This window comes from Schistosoma haematobium, chromosome 3 (genome assembly GCF_000699445.3).
Source record: "Schistosoma haematobium chromosome 3, whole genome shotgun sequence".
Classification (NCBI taxonomy): Eukaryota; Metazoa; Platyhelminthes; class Trematoda; order Strigeidida; family Schistosomatidae; genus Schistosoma; species Schistosoma haematobium.
Genome location: NC_067198.1, coordinates 15,304,966 through 15,323,622, shown reverse-complemented (window position 1 = coordinate 15,323,622; position 18,657 = coordinate 15,304,966). Strand labels below are relative to the sequence as shown.

The 18,657-nt window shown below is 33.6% G+C and overlaps 2 protein-coding genes across 3 annotated transcripts in view; one reads left to right on the top strand and one right to left on the bottom strand.

Moving 5' to 3' along the window:
* MS3_00005087 (uncharacterized protein) overlaps positions 1-4,972 on the bottom strand; it is a 54,284-nt gene extending 49,312 nt beyond the window's left edge. The window contains exon 1 of the mRNA XM_051213108.1: positions 4,781-4,972. The gene's annotated coding sequence lies outside the window, so the exon portion shown is untranslated. The remainder of the gene's footprint in view (positions 1-4,780) is intronic.
* On the top strand, positions 2,615-18,446 carry GYS1 (glycogen(starch) synthase). Of its 2 annotated transcripts, XM_051213107.1 has the most exons (12): positions 2,615-2,815; positions 2,892-3,073; positions 6,234-6,425; positions 9,479-9,694; positions 12,209-12,456; positions 12,546-12,666; positions 14,417-14,620; positions 14,717-14,872; positions 15,427-15,553; positions 16,233-16,390; positions 16,911-17,012; positions 17,813-18,446. In XM_051213107.1, exons 2-12 carry the CDS (start codon positions 2,990-2,992, stop codon positions 18,104-18,106), a joined length of 1,902 nt encoding a protein of 633 aa, XP_051069051.1. In that variant the 5' UTR covers positions 2,615-2,815; positions 2,892-2,989; the 3' UTR covers positions 18,107-18,446. The 2 variants fall into 2 exon arrangements, with proteins under 2 accessions (XP_051069051.1, XP_051069050.1); XM_051213106.1 differs by having other exon boundaries at positions 2,615-3,073; positions 12,209-12,666.
* The last annotated feature ends 211 nt before the right edge of the window (positions 18,447-18,657 follow it).

Below are 18,657 nucleotides of genomic sequence, written 5' to 3'. Positions count from 1 at the left end.
TGTAAAGTACCAGTCCACATGTCCCTGAATAATGTGCCACCCTCTCAACAAGTTGAGGTACTTGTGTGTAGAAGATCACCACACCTCTCCTACGGTTTAGTCTATCAGCCAACCAACTGAATTTCGTCATCGAAGCTCCTGTTTATCTGAGGGCAACGTGATAGTGGCTTGCATAATCATTTATATGCAGCCGGTGTGAGACCGTAGCGTACATTGTGACACCACTAATTGCAGTTGTAACGTTGCACACCATCATCGACTGTGAAATAGCATTCAGGTGAACCACAAAGATGTTTAAATAGCGCCGTAAGATTGTTTTGTGATCTCTCAGGAAGAACAACAACGAAAACCGAGATCTAGAAAAAGTGTTTTAAAGCTTGATAGGTGATATAAGCGAAAATTAGAGGTTTGTGTATTACTGTACTTAACAAGAATAGTAAAAAAATCCGACTTCATTTGGTACAAAAGGTTAAAATCTTTGAATACTAACAATAATAAGCTAAATAATCGATGAAGAAAAATACCTGTGCTCTTTTTTGTATCTGTACTCAGAAAGGAGAGGTGATAAAGTTCTCTAGTAAAAAGGCCACGTTCTTAGAGACTAATTTAACTGAAGTAGACTCATCTAAAGTAAAACGGTAGTCTTGATGCCTAAATAAACAATCAATACTACATATTATACTCAGAGGAAAGATACTAATGACCTTAGAAAATGACGCGCGTATTGTAATTATTCTTTAAAGTGGGGAATGTGAAAGATCTCTCTCCCAGGCTCACTCAATTAAGATTCGTTGTGAGTTTTAACCCATATAGGTGCAATGGTGGGTCTCCACCCGGAGTCAGAGCAAACTGATCACCCTGAAGCCATAGAAAGCTATTGACTATTATATGAATAAATACACGTGAATGTAGAATTTTCTTCTGATGACTCTTTATAGAGAAATCCTCTGTGCAAACTTGAACGCTTCACTTCAGTTAGCAGGTAGAAAATAGAGCATAAAATCACTGTTGATAATCATATTGAATTCGGATTTTCAGATGATTGGCATAGTGCATAAACGTATCAGAACAATGCGTTAATTATGTCAGAAATATTTCGCCATGTCCCTTAGATTTTAAGAAAATTTTCGCATAATGGTCTGTTGTGAATTCGTATTGAGAAAAGATAAAATCTTTGTTTATTGTAACTAAAGACAAAGGATCAAATAAGAAATATCTAAGTCGACATTAAAAAATGACTGAAACAACCCTCAAAGATACGCCGTTTTGTTTTCTCTTTATGTATAGCCTTCTTCTGGTAAGACTGTTTTATCTTTAAAAGTTTATACGAAATGATATTCCTGACTCCCACTATATGGTAACTCAAGATAGCAACTGATATAACAGGTGTAAGGCCATATAAATTTGGTCGTAGCATCATGCCACTTTCGAAGTTGCATAGAACTACTCATAAATGTCGACCAATAGTTGTGGATTCATTAGGTTAACCATTAAATGTGAACGCCAGTACTACAAACTACTAAAACTGAACTACGAAAGCGAAAATTCTAGCATCAACCTAGTAATAAAGATATATCAGTTCTAAGAATGCACATCCATTCATGACGTGATTGTTTGCCATTTCATCATGAGAAACAGATCTTCAGAAAGCCTTCTTTGGGGAAAAGCTATGGCAGAACCTAATAGTCGCACTAATGAATATCCTCCTCAAAGCTGTTTGTGTCATAAATAATGTAGGACAACTTAGGAACCGTTCAGCCTCAGGAACAGACACCTTACCAGTTGTGGGAGTAAATGTCAGACTGCAAAGATGTAGCATGTTTTCATCAGTGATTTTGATGAGGTAAAAGAAGTACTGACAAAGTGGACAGAGATATACCTCACTAAGACGAAAATGTAGGCCTTGTAGGCTTTGTGATTAAGGTAGATATGAATTACCTACCAGTTCCACTTAACTACTAGACCTAGTATAGAATAATTGGCTTGGAGTTATTTGACCATTTTATCTATATGACGTAACAGTAGAGTCCCATAAATGTCTGTAGCAGCTCCTCTTTATGAATCGTTTCTAAAATAAAAAGTTTCTGAGATCTTCACCATCCCACGGAACCCATACGTTAAATTTACTTCTGTTATCACGTAAACAATGACAAACAGACTCTAAAAAAATCATCAGAGGGCAGTAAAAACGTCCGACAGTAAGTGACTTCAAAAACCTCAACCGTACGCCGTATAATCGAGTGCACTGATCTCGTCCCTCAAGTCTTTCAACTGATAAGAAAGACTTGATTCCCAAAAAGAAGCGCAACCTGATGGTTTCAAAAGTGATTTGTCCAAAGAAATTAAAGATTTAAACGCTTTTTAACACCATATTGTGAAACAGAGATTCAAATTCGCCTTTAATTGCTTTTCTACAACTATCGCTATTCACCACATCAACAACCATGCCGTTAATGACGGAATAATAATCTAGCTCATTGTAATCAACCAACAGGTAAATTCGGAAATATAGTCATGGTTAACACAAGACACAAATGAATCATAGCTTGTATTGAAAGAATTATCATTTCTTTAAATTGCAACTCACTGCATAAGTTTGTTTAAATACGCTATTAAACTTAAAAGAGTTAATTTAGGGGGTCACGAACGCATCGCGCGAATTATGTCAACTCTTGGAAGGAAAGCAAGTGTTGCTCGGTATAATCGAGACTCATTGATATCTGATGACTTGATACAATCAATAAACCCTGAAGTATACCAACGCAAATATGTTTTCGAAGTGGCTTGGGAGGTGGTCAATAAAGGTCAAAGTTTTGTCAGTATTACTTTTCTTAAGTTTTATTTCTAACCTTATCAAAATGACTTCATTGAGTATCACTTTTTTCTTCTAGTTGGTGGAATATATACTGTCATCCGTACTAAGGCTGCATCTGCTGTAGAGGAGTTGGGTGACCGTTATATTTTATTTGGCCCACTTAATGAAGTATGCATGAGGACTGAAGTAGATGTTGCAGAGCCAACAAATGAGGCATTGAAGCGTACTGTTAAAGCCATGCGTGAGCATGGCACAAAAGTGAGTGAATTTTGGTATGATTCATCTGCTGTTCGAGACAAAGCTATTCCTATGTTCTAGTTATTCTGTGGTTTTGCTGATTCTCTTGAGATAGCTCTACATAATCGGTGTCTATGACTTATAGCTATTATATTCTGAAGTCCGTACAATTAAAATAATTTCCTGTCTCATACCAATTCAGCTGGTTATCCTGTGCATTATAATTTTATATAAGTTGTGTCTCATAGAGAAGTACGAAACTCATCATTATCCAAGGTTCTCTAAATTTGAAACGCGGTAAGACTACAATTTATAGACGACTTTTGAGAGACGCTGAAAAGACCATGAGAATATTCACCTACATATTAAAGCTAAATGAGGATTATAAACCAGTGTGAGGAATCAGGATTAATATTTGCAGTTGATAGATAAGGTTAAGAATTAGATTTATGGTTTTCACCACGAACTGATATCGACTTTAATGCCAAAACCCTATTTATCCAAATAATTAAATTAATTTTGCGCCAAAATTCAAGACCTTATCTTAAATTTGATTGGTTTGTTCATAGATTTTAGACTTACCTGAAACTACCACTCACCATGGACACTTTTATCTTATTAAAAAATAAAATCTTATACTTACCTTTCAATTCTATTTTAAAAACAAATGCCTGATTTCGTCTAAATGGTTTTTAACTTATCACAAGTCATTTTTATTCGGGAACATCACTTTGAAATAGTTGATATTTTGGAATATAATGATAGATAATAAAACTATAATAATGCCACAAACTCCACTTATGGTTAAGTATGTACATTTACTGGATCAACGAGGAATTATTTATCTATGTGGAAAGTTTATTTTGACCATAAGAGTTTTGTTCACTGAAAACTTATTCACCTGGTGTCCATGGAAAATTGTTCCAACAAATGTGGCACTTGAAAATGTATTATATTAAACCGTACTGACTTTGCTTAGTTATGTGGTCATCTGTCCAGTTGAAGTTGTTTGCAGGATCACATGTATGTTAAAAGCTCATCATTATTTGCTAAGCTGTTATTAAAACTAACAATATTTCGTTAGCTACTTATTAAATGTTGCCTAATATTGCTTATCTGGTTGTTTACAAAGCAGTTTTGTTCTTTAGTCATCGCAAATAAAATTTGTTCATAGTGTCGAACTCATAATAGGAAATCATTTGTAATTCTCTTGTTCGGTGCGAAAGTGAGATGGTTTGTAATCATGCAATCGGTACGTAAAGTTATCTAATGCTTAAAATGTAGTATATGTGATTAGCCATTAGTTTTTTTGTTCTGAGGATTAGTCTTGTTTCATATTATATCAAGAACCGACTGTCAAGATAATCACTTTTTGGCTAATTCAGTTTTGTTGTTCATCTTTCTCATTTCAAGCTCCTGAATGTCTAATAATCGTAAGAAATTTTCATCACTATACATACCGAAATTTCAAGGTATTCGTATTCCTTTTATTGACACCGCGAAACTGTAAGATCCCGGAAATCATCATTATAAGAGTGACCCTGAATTTGTATAATCTACCTAAAGATCAAGGCTGAAAGCCCGATAAACACAACTTATTGAGAACTCAATTCAGATTCCAAGATCAAAAAATATTTATCATCCTCGGGCCCATTGAATGAGGAATTTTATGGAATATACGATTTTGTTGAAATGAGAAGAGATTTTAACAGAATAAATTGACAATATGTTTTGACATTGAATTAATTATTATATGACTAAATAAACGTGAATGTAAACTATTCTTCTGATGACCCTTTAAAGAAAAATTCCCTATGCAAACTTGAACGCCTCACCTCAGTTAGCAGGTAGAAAATAAGAGCATAAAATCACTGCTGATTATCATATCGAATTTGGATTTGCGTTGTTTATTGTGAATAAACACAAAGATCAATTATAAATTTTGACAATTTGGAATGGGTTGGCTAAATTTCAGTAAAGATGTCACTATATAACTCACTTCTATAATTTCGGCTGACCTGATATCGCTAAAATTTGTAAATAATCTTACTCTCAATTTTTCGAAGTTCCTTATAAAAGAGGCTGAAGTTCTTGTATTAAACTTACTCAAATAAATTGATTTTTTGAGGTTCGTTTAGATTTCCAGTATGTAAGAATAATGGCTCCTACACATTGTTATCGGACGCCCCTTTTCTGCTTTCAATTGAAACTTTCATCACATTACTCTAGACTTTTTGAACAAAATTTTTCTCTTCCTTTAGACATGATTTTATATGCTATTACTGAGATCTATATATTTTTATCAGAATACTTTGATTTGTTGATTCATTTTGATGTTATATTGTCTTTACATTCGTTTTCTTATCTTGAGTAGGGAGATCTTTAAGGTTATAAAGGAACATGTGTGTATGATCTTATCCTTTTTCCTCGAATGAATGGACATCGTGTCATTTTACATTTGGAACTTAAGTTCTATCAATTTTTGTTTGACTTGAGAGGTTTTGGTTTCTATAAAAGTATCCCATCGACATTGGTAATTCAAACTATTAATGTTTAAGCTAAGAATATATGGATTATTCCTCAGTCACCATTCTGTTCATAAATGTAGCCTTATTAACTGGTTTGCCCTGCAGTGTTTTATTTAACATAGGAATTATAGGTTTGATAGTTCCGTTAAAGCAGGTGATGATTTTAAGAATTATAGTTACCTTTAAATTACTTCAAAATTATTTATGTGTAATTGTGTAATTTAACTTAACTGCTTCGATTTTACTCTTCAGGTTATTTATAGATATTAGGCTATCAATTATTTCTAATAGTAGTGTGTCTATGTATTACCTTGTCCAGTTAATTCAACTCTGTCAGAGGGTTATAAACTCTGCGAGCATGAGATCTTGTCAAAGGGTTCCTTTTTCAAACTAGTTTTTTAAATCCGTACTGTATTCGAGTGATTATCTTAGATTTTGGTAAAATAGATAAACCACTTATTTGGGTTAACGTCCATAGTAGTCTACATGAATATTCAAACGGTTTTGAGTCAATGAGTCCCTTTTTAAAACGAGTAACTTTTTAGGCAAATTAGCCACTACGTCCACACTTGAAAACTAATTTTAACAATAATTATGGCAGTAGTCATGTATTTCTTCTATATTTCCATTCAATGTTTACCCATTGTTTACAGGTAGTTTTTGGTCGGTGGCTTATTGAGGGCTATCCCAACGTTGTTCTGTTTGACATAGGATCATCAGCTTGGCGCATCGATTCTTGGAAGAAAGAACTGTGGGAATCTTGTAATATTGGGATTCCGGTCCATGATACTGAGTGTAATGATGCCGTCATCTTTGGAGCACTTGTTGCCTGGTTTTTGAAAGAAGTAAGTGAATTTGTATCAGATTGAAGTTCATTATATATGGTTATCTTCACTGTATCGGTAAGAAATTTGAAAATTTTAGTCATGTACGCTGTGTGATTCTACACAAACGAATTGATGTTACTAATTTGGTTTAGATAAAGCTTATTTAATGTAAAATGTGTTGTCACTAAGCAATATTGATTGAAATGGGGAGTGGATTGGAAGATAGCTAGGGACGGCCAAATCAAATGTAACATCGGTCCATGAAGTCATTGACTTCTTGACTAGGATATGTTGAAAATTGCAGGTTATTTTGTTGAGGTCTACACATGCGTAGTAGACAGTCATTTGTGATGTTTCGTGGCATGGCTCAGAATCGGCAGCAGTGACGTAAGTATATTTACTCTTTATCTTCCTTTAGATTATAGGTTCGGAAATTATTCAATATCGTTTTGCTTTGTGAATTTATTCACTCCTCTCAGATTAAAGTTTCTGTCTAATGTTGTTTTACTGTCACTGATAAAAATTCTATTTTGGTTTTCTTTGTGGTGGTTTCATCTCTTTGTGCTGATTCGATACACCAACTTTGACTGATTCATGTAAATTCCAGGTTGTACGTTACAAATGACTGACTGATAACGTTTAGGAGGTACTTTTAAATAATCACAGACCGACTGTGATAGAAATGATAACAATAATCTTATTCACAGAATTTAAAGTGATTTATTAATTGATGATTCTTACCAAGATTTTTGAAGTTTTCCCATCTTTCTATCGATCAAAGTACTATGGCTTGGTTTATATTATTGCTTAACATGGTTGTAGATGCATATTTCTGAAATTATATTAGTTAACTAACTGTCACCAAAGTCTGTCTCAGGTTTTGAATCTTGCAACTAACTTTCTAGTAAGGATTTCTGAATACACTAGAAATAAACATTGTTTCACAGATCTATTATGCATCGTGAAAAATGGAAATAATTCAGGTAATGACTTTTACGGATTGTACGAAGCTAGTGAGCAGTTCTTTATAAAATACTAAAGACGGTTTAACAATATTTGTTTCTTTTTATAAGGTGTTTTTTGTTAAGGCTTTTTGATTAGTTTACGAAATTCTTATTTACTATTCTAAAATTAATGTATATATGGATAATGTCATGCATTAATCGTAATGGTAGATTATTTATTTGAACACATAAATATTGATACAAGGGGGCACCAAATATATATGCGCCACACAAAACAATGAGAATATGAAGAGAAGAGAGAAGGTAAGATGCGTATAAGGAAAAAAAAGAAAAAAAGAACAATAACGACCACAGATTAGTGTAAGGTAACGTGTTAATAATAATAAAAATATTGATAACAATAATAATGTGGGAAACGGAAAGGTACAGCCAGAAAGAGTTCTTTCAGTTAAGGAAGATACAACCACTTTTTATGAAGAAAGTAAAAGAAGGTTACAGCAGGATCGCCACTGGCTTCTATTCTGAGCCGTATCTGATAACGTCTCTAGCCACTGTGTTGCACCATCTCTCGGACCCCAACCAGGGAGTCGTGAAGGTCCAACAGAAGCCAGCCCTTTGCAGCTTTCTTTCATACCACGACACTATGTCATACACTGACCACCTCTCCGCTTCTTCCAACCAGTCCCGGTGTCGGCAAATAATGCTCGACGTGGGATCCTCTGGGATGACATTCGTAGAACATGTCCAAGCCACCGAAGTCGGTGTTTCAGGATGGTGACACCAATCGCATTATCGTCTCTGTGCGCGAACACACGATGCCGAACCTCTGGATTACTAACATGGTGTTGCCACTGGATGTCAGCAATCCTTTGTAGACAACGATGATCAAACACAGAGAGTCGTCTAACACCCTCAACTCGGAGAGGCCAGGTTTCACAAGCATAGGGTAAAACCGCTCTCCCCGACGCGTTGTAGATCCGACCTTTTACAGCCAGACTGACATCACGAAGGCGCCAAAGATGGCCCAGATTGACATAAGCCGCTCTGGCTTTCACTATACGTGAATTTATCCCATCACTCAGGCCACCACCAGCACTTATGCAGCTACCTAGATGCACGAACTTCTCGGCTACTTTTGTCTGTTCACCATCCAGGGTGAAAACAGGATTAGAATCCTATCAGTCTTGTAGAAGTACTTTGCATTTCGAAGGTGCGAAGCACATACCGTAGCTACGGACACTGATTGCCAACTAAGTGCGGATTGCATTGCTTGGGCATTATCGCACAGTAAAACGATATCATCCACATACTCAAGGTCGAGAAGTCTTTTTCCATGCAACACATCTACACCGCCATTACTTACATTCGTCAGAGCTGTTTCCAGAATGTCATCGATGGTAAAGTTGAAGAGGAATGTTGAGGTTGTGACGTTCCATGATAGGAAACCGGATATTACTAGATGATTTTTTATTGATATGAAGACAGCCTTCAAATGTTGTTAGTTATAAAAGTAAAGACATAGTGACCTTCATAAGCAGGGCCGGATGTTTGGATCATCTTCATTTCTTCTTCAACTTAATCTGTATTCAAGGAGTAACTATATCTATATAAAAAACCCTAAGTCCTACCCTCATTTCTGTTCTCACAAATTGCTGTAATCATGATGTTTCAACTGGATCCCTCTTAATACAAAACAAGAGAATATTTTCTTTTCTACTAAATAGTTCACCAGTTAAACGTAGTTAGACAACATAAAAACTCAGTATGGATCTCAAGGAAGAAGTATAAGTGGCTATCAGCAAATAAAAAATTTGATTCCGACGACTTAGCAATGATTGGCTCGAAAAATGTAATGTTTCACATCTCTTGTGCTATAACTATTAATTATTAGAAAACTACTTGTTCGTTATATTCATAGTATTTAAAAAAAACTCAAATCTGTCTAATTTACTCTTAGTATTTGTTTTTGGTGATACCTACGAATATCCACTTAATTTGTAATCAATTGAATATGTCTTCGTTTTGCATTGTAGCTTAGGTCAGCAAAGCTAATTCATCACGCTTGCCATGAATTCTGAGTAATTGTGATTTTATTTATGTTTTTAGTTTGCTGAAAATGTCAGAGAACTAGAAACTGACCCTCAACCACCAATTATTGCACACTTTCATGAGTGGCTTACAAGCATTGGTTTAGTATTTACGCGTATACGTCACCTTCCTGTTGCTACTGTGTTCACTACACATGCAACACTTTTGGGTCGTTACTTGTGTGCTTCCTCTGTTGATTTATATAACCATCTTTCGGATTTTGATCTAGATAAGGTTTGTTCTTGTTTTTCGCATATTGTTTCACCACTAAATGGTTCATTCTAATGTTCATTTTCATCGTTAAAAGTTAATGTCTTGCAATTTCATGATTCTCTTTTGTTTTATTTTCTCCACAAGAGGATTAACTTAAAGCAACTGAAATAGATAGTCAGACTAACACTTCGATGTATATGTTGTCAAACTATTATTGCTTGTTAGGGATATGAGGATCTGGCAGTCGAGTATAACATATTTTTAGAAACTGAAGGCAAAGAATTTAAAATAGTAACTATATCACGTTTGAGATGTGGGACTATTGTCCCAGTATGATTATGAATACCACGGTTACATTGATCATATTATCCCACAACTGAGCGGTCGAACCAATAAAATACTGTTTGGCGGATGCTGTAAAACTGTGAATCATCCTCGGTGACTGAAGTACCTTACAAGATAATTATACATATACATATTGTAGAAAAAATCATTTAATTATACAAGTTGATGATTCAAATTTAAGCATATAAATTCTAGTACCATAATTTAAAATTATATGAATAGCTACAATAAATTATCTATCGGTTTTAAAAATGGAACCAAGTTATTGTAATTCTGTATGTTTTATAGTAACTTCAATCTTAAATATGTTTCTGATCAACAGAAGCATTTCGTAATTTTAGATCATACTTACCAAAGTAGAACGTTTTTAAAAAAGAGACTGAGAATGCAGCTCCGCTATCAAACATACGGAAAAAATTGGTGTTTACGAACCATCATACATTTTTCTTAAGTCATCATTTAAGAAAACTTAGCTAAAGTAATTTTCAAAATCATATGGTGTTTCCTTATTTTTCTTAAATACGAAAAAAGCCATGGGTTTCTGCCTCTTGCATTGTTGTACTGATCCTTTGTTATGCTTCGGCACTGTTTCTATGATGAAACAGTATGTTGTGTTTAATATTATTGTGTCAGGGGCTAATAACTAAATTTTTCATCAGATTACTTGCTATCCAGATCTTTTCAAGACAGCGTTTCTGAGATGACGAAATGAAATTGTGTTTACAAATTTCCTTGTATTTTAAATCTACTTTGAAATCTTTGACCAGCACTTTTTCAACCTCCCTCAAGGTCAAACTGTCCGTAAAATACCATTAAAATCAGTACAAATCGGATAGACGGACATAAACAACCTCTTACAAATGTTAATCGATCCAAGTTATTGCACGTTATATCCATATGTCTACATGGAATAAACCAGAGAAAAGGAACAAATTACTAAAAATAATAATACCGAGAATAGTAAATAACTTCTGAAGGAAAAAATAAACTAATTAACCAATGAAATCGATGAATGAAAGGTATATGATGATATAATGTTCATAACTTTGGAGAAACTCAATAGATTGGTACATGTGAATACCAACTAATTCTGAGCTATATCTTTTTAGTGTTCCATGAACTTTAAAAAGTAAACGTGTCCTTATTGAACTCAGATCATTAACCAAGAACTTCATAGACTTCTGACGTACGTTGCGTATTTATATATTTCTCTTCTATCCCAACTAGCAAAGCTAAGCATAACAGAAAATCGTTGAGATGTATTATACAAGTCATAAGCTTTTCAAAACACTTGCCAAGTTTGTGGCAAACATGTGTATTACTCAATGATGCTACCCATACCCAAGCAATTTGTCAAGGCTATCTATGTTTCAAATATTTTTAACTTATCCCTGTACGCTATTTTTGAAGGCCACATTTCCACTTTTTATAAGCAAATATAGAATAAAATATTTCTCAGAGAACTTGGGCTTTAAAAACCAAACGAACGTATCATCTGTACTACAAATGGAATAAATTAGCAATCTGTAGGGACTTCTTTTTTTGTAGCTCCAAAGTTTTTTATCCGTACGTTTGATATAAATATTACGGTTTCGAACATAGCTATAATTAAACTTCTTGACTACCTGGTTGTAAAGTGTTACATCATATTTAATTTGAGAGACTCTTCTCATACTTTGTCATTCAAGGCCTTTAGAACTTTGAATTTTAGGAGAATTTTCATCAGACAGAACTGTATTATCTGCCTATTTTGAGAATTTGCGAGTCTTCAAATATGAAAGCGATCTCTGAAAAATTACTTGAAGAAAAAGCTATTTGTAAGAAAATATAGAAATATCAAATAAAAACATTGTTGGCGCGTTTTGTTTTGTATTCCAAATTGATATTTCAGTCCATCGTAAACTTTGACGTGACGATTTGTATTACTGCAAACAGCTTGTAGTGCGGTGTTTCAGTCCTTCAGCGTAGTTTTCAGTTACAGAATGATGTGTATCCGTTTTCTAAACACCTAATATTAATGGAATTAAGTATTGAATACAGCATATATAGAGAAAGTAAACAGTAATGAAAAATGACACAAAAGCAAGATATAGAATAAAAGATGACAGACGATTCCTAATTGACTATCAGAAATCCGAAAATTAGAAATTCTTGTAAACTATTCATAATTAATTGTTTTTATTCTTACAGGAAGCTGGCGATCGAAATATTTATCATCGTTATTGTCTTGAACGTGCGGCCGTTCATTGTGCACACGTATTTACAACTGTAAGTAAAATTACCGGCTTGGAAAGTAAGTTTCTTTTGCGAAGAGAACCAGACATCATCACTCCAAATGGTCTTAATGTTATTAAATTTGCTGCACTTCATGAATTTCAAAATCGTCATGCATTGGCTAAAGAAAAGCTGAATCAATTTATTCAAGGACATTTTTATGGGTTAGTTGATGGTCTTCATAACTGATAAATAAGCTTTGTTGATTTTTAAAGATTTTTCTGAACCAAATCATAATATTTGTTTTTTTCAGACATTATGATTTTGATTTGGACAAAACATTGTATTTTTTCATTGCTGGACGTTACGAATTCCAGAATAAAGGAGCTGATATATTTATCGAGTCACTGGCTCGTCTTAATCATCATTTAAAAGTATGCTAGTATTGTTGATATTAAAGTTATTTAACTATACATATTATCCATAATGAAGATTTTTGTTTCAATCCACCATCTTTTTGTTACGTATCAGTTTATTGAATTTAGTTGCAATAATAACAATTCCAAGCGATTTATAACTGTATAACTGACGGCCTAATAGACATTTTCAACCTCTGGATGACATAGAGTTTAAATTTATTTTAAAACAAACTAAAATCCATGTATGATCATAAACATGGCAATTTTGTTTCCTGGACTCATTCATTGAAGATGATAATTTACATTGTCATTAAATGTTTCTAATTGTCTATCTAAAAAAAAAACAAAGAGATCAGAGTATTTATCATTTTAAATGCTCGATGATAGTCAGCTTTCTGTCTTTGAATGGTGATAAAACGAATCAAAAGATATTGTGCAATACGCTTACTGGTTTTAAAAACAGGTATAAAAATTACGATTTATCTTGAACAATTTGAAGGAATTTTCTCAAGCATTCACCACCAAAATTTAATTAACTTTTGGATCCGTTATTGAATGATCGCTTTCTCGAATCGTTTGCCCGAAAAAAACCTGGAATTATATGACTAACTGACGCCAATTCATGTTTTCATACATCTCATTATGTTTTCTACTTATCTCCAGGTTCATCTTTTATTTATGCAGTAAAAAAGTAGTGTTATTATTCTTACTCATGATGTTTTTATCTAATTAGCCTCTTTTTCTACAACCATGTATTCTCAGAATGGGGATTTGCAGAGATTGTAGTAGTTTTAATAATTGAATTCACGAGTCAATCTAAGCTGAACCACCATTGATATGCTGGAAGCACTGGACGGCCATTTCGTTCCAGTATGGGACTCCTCAGTGGTCTAAAGGTTAGGCGTGCGCGTGAAGTCGAAGGTCCTGAGTTTGAGTTCTTCGTGTGGGATCGTGGATACGCACTGCTGAGGAGTCCCATACTAGAATGAAACGGCCGTCCGGTGCTTCCAAATTTCCAGTGGTGTTCTAGCTTAGATCGACTCATGAATACAACTATTAAAATCATGTATTCGCTATAGCATTTTGCACAGCAACATATCGGTCCAGATCTTTATGCAACTTTATAAGAAAAAATATTAGGATAGCAATATGTGAACAGTTTCCTATCATTAGTCCGTTAATCATAGACCTGATACGAATGTGTATTGATCCAAGTTGTGACATAGAGAAATCAACAAGACCAGAAGAGAAAAAGTGGATAATGTTAGCTGCAATAGGAGCCTAAACATAAATAGAATTGTTCAGCAGAAGTCAATAAAATGATAGTAGTACGAAAAGGAAAAATTATTAAAGATAAAAGACTAACTTTAAAGAAAAAGTATGGAGACGGAAGGAAAAAATATGTTCATAGTATTACGATTAATGTATTAAGTATGTGGTGAATTTTTCCATTCTTCTCTGGGATTATTTAGGCAAAAATATGTGAGTCGACATTAAGAGTACACGAGAATTTTAAACTTGACATCTGTTTGTACAATCGTCAAACCGTCAAAACTTTACTATATCTAGAACATCACATTATTACTTAAGAACTTATGATTTTTCACGAAGCTTATTTGGTTGGAAGCGACCGACTATTTTAATAAAATGTGCAATAAGATTCATGAAACGTTTCTTTTTCATTTTGCAAAGGTAATTTGTTTACGAGCTTTATAACTGAATATCATACTACAAGTCCTCTTAACTTCTTTCTCTTTTGTCTTAGCAAGCACAAACTGATGTCACTGTCGTAGCGTTCCTCATTTTTCCAGCTCATACGAATAGTTTTAACGTGGATTCGTTTCGTGCACAAGCTATTGTAAAACAACTACGTGAAACAGTGAATTCAATTCAAAGTGAAATGGGACATAGGTTATTTGAAGTGTGTCTTCGAGGGCTTATTCCTCAAGGATCTGATATACTTACTCAGGTATGGTTATAAATGTTCCTTCGATGTTGTGGTATATTTTGCTTTACAGTCATTTTTTGTATGTAACCATCTAATCAACTCATATTTGTTTTTCAGGGTGATGTATTTCGTCTTAAACGTTGTATATATGCAACACAACGAAATAATTTGCCCCCTATTTGTACACACAATGTTGTTCAAGATAATATCGACCTAGTTCTGTGTAACTTACGCCGGTGTCAGTTATTTAATGATCGTCATGATCGTGTTAAAGTAAACCATTTGTTATTGTGTTATTATTTTTAAACTCCATTTTAATTTTCAAGATATTGAAAGTCAGTTGACTGAAAATCATCTTGAGGTACTACATAAATGGTACAGTTTTTTCATATACAGTTACGCCTAATGAAATACTCACAGCTCTTTCCATTTTGGTTATAACGATTAGATGTTCTGAAAGATCAAATATGTATTCTTGAATACGTCCATGTGTATTCGGTGGCAAATCTGGAACACTGAAGGCCTTCATTAAATTCCTGATTATTACGTCCAGAGGAAACTGCTCAGAAATAAACCATCCCATCTTTAATTACAGTAAACTTATATTTCTTGATACTCTAAAATTACTTAGGCTTTCCCAACTATTACATCGAATGATTACATTTTTATTTTGTTCTATATAAGGTAAACCGTTGTCATATGACTTACTTGTCGATAAGATGTTACAAAATATTAAAGAAATCATGTATCATAACTGTTTTATTTCTGAATTCTGTTTTGTATGATGTGTATGTATATAATTTGTGTTTTGTTTTTCCAACTGATAGGTTATTTTCCATCCTGAATTCTTAAGTTCTACCAATCCACTACTACCGATGGATTATGAAGAATTTGTTCGAGGCTGTCATTTAGGTGTTTTCCCATCATATTATGAACCATGGGGTTATACACCAGGTTTGATTTTATTTGTCTGATGTCTGAATTTTACTAACAAATCTTAGTTTAACAGCTAGTCATTTAATCTTTCGATTATTCCCTATAATTTGTTTACTTTTCTTTTAAGAATTAGTATAACTAGAATTAATGAATTAGTTATTATTCTTTCTTTCATTAGAAAGTGTCTACCAGCCTGATAGTGAAATAATTATGGAAAACCAATGTCAGCGTCAACTGTTCTTTGTCTGAAAAGTTGCAGTATATATTTCTTGAATACAAACGTTACAATCTGTTAATGTTTTGAATTAATGTTATTGAATTGAATACAGCAAATAACATTAATGTCATGTTTCAGCCAAGCTAAAAGCTCAAATAATTATTCCGTTTCATTGGTTGTTTTCACCTTTCCATTGATGTTTAAGATTGGAACTGATCAGTTTTTCTCGGCATATGCTTGTCCCTTATGGATCGCATCGGTGTTCCTATTAAGTTACAAGTATAGTAGGTTGAGTTGAATGGTGATTAACAGTGGAGCCCAAGAAGCTCGTTTCATCCTTTTTAGAACACATGGTGTGTTTAATGAGCTGTAGTGACGAAAGTCTCATTCGTTATTATGATACTTAAAAATGACATAATTTGGTGCATTTTTATGTAGTAATTATTCAATATTCTTGTATATTGCTTTTTTTCATTTAAGCTGAATGCACCGTAATGGGTATTCCATCAGTAACAACAAATCTTTCTGGATTTGGCTGCTTCATAGAAGAGCATGTAGAAGATCCCAAATCGTATGGAATATACATTGTTGATCGTCGTTTTCAAAGCTGTGAAGACAGTGTTCAACAGTTAACCAAGGTATTTCTATACGGTCATCACTTTCAGAGGTGTTCAGAGTTATCCAGTACTGATTACCTTTTCATAATTGTCTAACCCAAGTCAACCTATGATGTGAGAACTTCAAATTTAACAATCTACATAGCACTCTGTAATAACTTTCAAAGTTGTTTGGACTCATCTTACTTTGAGAAAAAAATATTAAAGTCAAACATCATATTCTGTTGAATGTTTTCTTGACCATTTGGTTTTTCATACTGCGTCCTTTCAAGCGTCTAAGACAAACAACTGTAGTCGTGTTGTTGTGTCTTCAATCATCATTCGTGATAAATATATGATTTCCTAATGGGCAGCATATATAGAAAATTTCTTCAATTTAAAATGGATAGCTTAATTTTAAAAGGGAGTTGGCTGTTGTCCATCAGGTTGCTGGGTTGTTTTTCTTAATTGTAAAGTATATGAATATAAACATATATCATAAGTATAATTTTTTCTTTAAATCTTTTTTTCATTTTATACCTTATTTCTAATTTCTCTGTAGTATTTGGTTGAGTTCTGTCAATATTCTCGTCGTCAACGTATTGTTTTAAGAAATCGTACTGAGCGATTAAGTGAACTGTTGGATTGGAAAAATCTTTCCTGTGTAAGTGTAAAAGTTCTTGAATGTTGTTCATTTGATATGTGTGAGGGCTGTGATACTGTCCGGGTGCCCAAACCGAAGCAGGTGGTTTTCTTAGGAGGCCACACCCGGAGCCTTCGACCTGAAGGTCTGATCCACAAGGCAGTGGAGCAATGTAAGGAGATGGTAGCCGGTGACCAACAGTTGGTTCATACGCCATTTGTTTCTTTCGGGATCCTGTAACCCATGTGCACCATTGGTTTGGAATCAGGGTTTTCCAACTCCTTTAGGTGGATCCTCCATATCCACCAATCCGGGTAAAGAGCCGGACATTCGCTTTTCATCCTCTCAATTTCGTAAACAACACCCTTGCCACGAGAAGGTAGTGAGTAGAACTTTCCTGACCAATTCTAGACGCCATTCCATAATATTTTTTAAGCCTTTGAATGTAACACGACTGGACATAAGGAAGACAGGATAGAATTAATTTTAATATTTCCCGATGTAATATATCGTTTTTATTAATGAATTTTTTTTAGTGTTAATAAACTATACATCCATATCATGGATACTTCTTTTGGATATAAAGACATGGATTTTTGTGCCTGTGTTTTGGTTGTTCTTTTTTAATTCATCAACGTGATGTTGACTTTAAAAACAGAATTTTTATTATGCTTATCATAATAAATCTATGGATCACTCTTATCGTTTGAATGTCATTAACAAAGTTAGTGTCCTATAAAGTATTGACACTTTTGAAGTGTGTTATAATTCATATACATTGTTAATTATTAGTACGTTTCATATATATCTTTTTTATCTAGTACTATCAACGTGCCAGATTAATGGCTTTAAAGAGATTCTCTCCAGAACTATTCACATCTAACAATAATGATGATACTTTATCGACTCATAGTTTTCATCTTAGTCGACCATATTCAGCACCTGTATCTCCATCATTATCAGGACAATCAACACCGTTGCGAAGTGCCGGTGCAAATAGTTCAAATCGTAGCAGTCCTACATCACATTTAGATGATGATGAAGTTGATGATGACACAGAACGATTAGAACTAGGTCTTGGTGCAGTAGAAATCAATGATCCTGTACCTGGTTGAAGTACGAAAGCAAAAAAAACCCTATCAATATTGAAGTGTAAAATTAGAATGTGACTAGTTTATTTTCTTTCTTTATTTCTTCTCTTCTCATTATTTACCATTTATTTTATTTCTTTTTGTTCATTTGTAATTCATTTAGATCTTTGTTTTAATGTGCATATTTTATCAATCTTATAATATTGTTATCATCCTCTATTGATAATAGTTTACACTGTACTAATTTTCTACACTTCATCAATGAATATCATTTGGACATTTTGTAAAGTCAGAATTTCTGATCTCATTTCACATGTGTCAATAAGATTTAGAATGATAGAAAATATGAATTTCATCCATTTTACGATGTTTATTCAACTTTTAATTAGCTGAAAGTGTTATGAGTAGTAATTTTAGTAGGGGAAAGTAATTAACTGTTTTATATGAATTAGTTTATAATACTACATTGACTAATTAGCAAGCATAATTAGATGAGGAATTTTACAGTTAGTCTTTAAAGAAATAGTGATTTCTGAATACGAAAAGATTTATAATAACGATTATAACATACGACG

Excerpts from the sequence above, each read along its gene's own strand:
- GYS1 (XM_051213107.1), top strand. The coding sequence starts at position 2,990 with ATGAGGACTGAAGTAGATGTTGCAGAGCCAACAAATGAGGCATTGAAG. Across the intron at positions 3,074-6,233 it reads TGCGTGAGCATGGCACAAAA|GTAGTTTTTGGTCGGTGGCT; the intron begins GTGAGTGAATTT and ends CATTGTTTACAG. Across the intron at positions 15,554-16,232 it reads ACCATGGGGTTATACACCAG|CTGAATGCACCGTAATGGGT; the intron begins GTTTGATTTTAT and ends TTTTCATTTAAG.